The sequence below is a fragment of the Cicer arietinum genome, chromosome 3 (assembly GCF_000331145.2).
Source record: "Cicer arietinum cultivar CDC Frontier isolate Library 1 chromosome 3, Cicar.CDCFrontier_v2.0, whole genome shotgun sequence".
Classification (NCBI taxonomy): domain Eukaryota; kingdom Viridiplantae; phylum Streptophyta; class Magnoliopsida; order Fabales; family Fabaceae; genus Cicer; species Cicer arietinum.
This window is the reverse complement of record NC_021162.2, coordinates 74,838,308-74,841,072: the sequence shown is the minus strand read 5'-3', so window position 1 is coordinate 74,841,072 and position 2,765 is coordinate 74,838,308. Positions and strand designations below refer to the sequence as shown.

The 2,765-nt window shown below is 33.2% G+C and overlaps 1 protein-coding gene across 2 annotated transcripts in view; it reads right to left on the bottom strand.

Annotated features, from left to right (window-relative positions):
• Window positions 1-2,765, bottom strand: part of LOC101500419 (putative protease Do-like 14) — a 5,404-nt gene that overhangs the window by 2,514 nt on the left and 125 nt on the right. For both annotated transcript variants that reach the window (XM_012714024.3, XM_004494547.4), the window contains exons 2-7: window positions 2,719-2,765; window positions 2,520-2,619; window positions 2,087-2,197; window positions 1,637-1,813; window positions 1,424-1,551; window positions 3-180 (exon numbers count right to left, since the gene is read on the bottom strand). In XM_012714024.3, the coding sequence (XP_012569478.1) occupies window positions 3-180; window positions 1,424-1,551; window positions 1,637-1,813; window positions 2,087-2,197; window positions 2,520-2,619; window positions 2,719-2,733 (709 nt within the window). In that variant the 5' untranslated portion in view covers window positions 2,734-2,765. The remainder of the gene's footprint in view (window positions 1-2; window positions 181-1,423; window positions 1,552-1,636; window positions 1,814-2,086; window positions 2,198-2,519; window positions 2,620-2,718) is intronic.

Sequence of the window (2,765 nt, the reverse complement as noted above, 5' to 3'; positions counted from 1 at the left end):
GGAAAGAGGACAACCCATGGCTATTACCCAATCTCCAGGGCGAAGCCTACTTGAATTACCAAGCTTTGCATCCGGTAGTGGGGTTTCAGAATTTATCTTCACAACAGCAATATCTGAATGCATGTCAGCATTCACCACTTTCCCCTCAAACGTCCTTCCATCTTGCAAAGTAACTTCAATCTGTAATACAAAATTGATTGATATTTTATACGAAAGGTGAAATGAGTGTCCAGAGTCATATACTTTAGATATAAATCGGAATTCTGATTTTATGGAGACAAATTATAGAGAATAGGATTATAAGAAAATAAAATGTTTCAATACAATAGCTTGCATATAATAGTTTAAAATGACTTGAAGGTTTATATACTTCAATAAAAGATAACAATTCAAAGTTAAGAATATTAAGAACCAATAATTCAGGCAAGCAAGCTACTGTACAAAGCCTACAACTAAATGAGTGACTACCTGTCACTCTTTAGATTACATGATAAACTATCATATATACTTGTATGAGTTTATGTATGAGACTGAAAATTAGACAGTAAAGAGACAAAATGAAAGTAACTCAGTGTTGCACATATGAGAGAATGTTAAGATAGGTAAGCGGCTGTACAAGGGAAGATTAGGAATACATTAGAGAGAAAATGGTGGTAGCTCCAATTAAAAAATAAAATGGCAGACTCTCATCTTAGAAGGTTTCAACTTTCAACAAGTATATTGACATTTAGATTCACTGGTAAGAAGAGCTAAACGAGGTGGAGAAAAATTCAATACTAACAGTGAATGAAGACTAGAATAATCATAGGCCCAACCATTAGCAGAGATTTAGAAGTAAACAATGTATCTTGAAATGTGGTACTAGTATATGATAGGGAAATATGGCACCGTCTAATTCTAGTCCATGTAGCTGGCGTCACCTAAAGGTCAGCTACATTATATCTTGAAACATGGTATACAGTTGGGAATTATCCATTGAGGACCCACAATTCTAATCCAAATAGGTGACCTCACCTAATTCTACTGTTGTAATGCTGATGTATTTGTGAAACATTAAGGTATGACAAAAAAATTAGAAAATCATTTTCATTCAGTTCTGTAGACAATTAAAAAACATATTGGACATATGAACCAATGCCAAATTTTGTTGGGAATGGATCAATGGATTCTCAAAACCATGATTCAGAAAGAGCAGTAGCACTTCATACACAAATCTTTAAGGAAAAAAAATATCCGACAACTCTAGGATGAAGCTGGCTGCATGTCAATGCAAAAATGAAACATACTTTTGGAAAACATCCAAATTTACTCTACTATTACATTCATATCACAGAGAACACACTAAAAAACATACCAGCACTTTTTTTTTTTCAACTTACAAGTATATATATTTTGAAACATGAGCCCTAACAAGAACACAAACCTTCCCTTTGGATGAACTTCTTGAGCCGTGAAAATCAACCACAACATGAGCACATGTCAAGATTGTACCATCCTTGTCAATGATTGTTCCTGATCCTATACTCCTTCCAGTAGTAACGCCATAAAAATCTACAAAATCAATATTCCCAATCAATCACCATAATCTCAAAAGACACAAAAATCAAACAATTCATTAAGATTAAAATGTAAAAACCTTGTGGAATTGAAATATTAACAACAGCGGGACCAACTTTCGCTGCAGCATTTGCAATAGTATCTCTGCCAAAACAACCACATGGTTTTGATCCATCATGAACAGCCCCAGAAGCTTCCTTGGATATGTCGGAGGAAGAACCAGGACCGACTCTATAAGATGACAGCGAAAGTATTCCTACAAATTCAGTTCTAAACGCATAACATAGACATCTTAACATACATAATTAGCAAGAAAATAATTCATATACACTATTACTATAAATATATTTTATAGTGTCAATCAATTATAATCATTAGATTATTAAAAACATTTGAGTTTAATCATCATTCCAAACTCAAACAAACATATGATTGATTATGATTTATTGACAACATAAAACTTTTACACCAACAATGTATCAAAGTTATACTTAATAATATAGAAAATCAAAACAAGAAGAGGACAAACCATGTTGACCAAAAGAAGGCAAATGTGGAGGAAACAAATCATTCGGCACGGCCAATGTCAACAATGACGCATCTTGTGATGGCAAAGGTAACCGCGCAGTTACAAACGTTCCTAAATATGAGGCCACGTTAGTTCAATTTCTTAAATTTAAAAATGTGGCATTAAGTATCTAAAATTAAATGACATTTTCTAATAAAAAAGGTTGTTTCAGCATCAAATTGATAAACCTACACTCAATAATTTTTTAAATAGTTAACACAGATCAGATAGTATTTACTAAAAATCAAATTGTGGTTAATAAATTTGAACGGCTTTAACTTAATTAATCATCGAATTTTGGTAACTGATGTTCGTTTAACATTTCTATTCTCTATTTGGGTCACAATCGTTAAGGATCGCACAAGAATATAACAAAATAGGTTTAGTTGCTCACTGAAACGAGTATCATCATCGGAGAAGAGTAGAGTCGAACCAACAGACACGATCCCAACAGCTCCAACCACAGAGCTTCTATTAAAACGAACAAGTTTACTCTGTCAACCATTTCATCCCCCAAATCAGAAATTCTACCAAGATTTTCGAAAAACTATTACGAAAAAAAAAAGGAAGAAAAAGAAAGAATCAACAAATACCAGAAAATAGCTCATGACGTATACAATGTGAACCTTGAACACTCTTT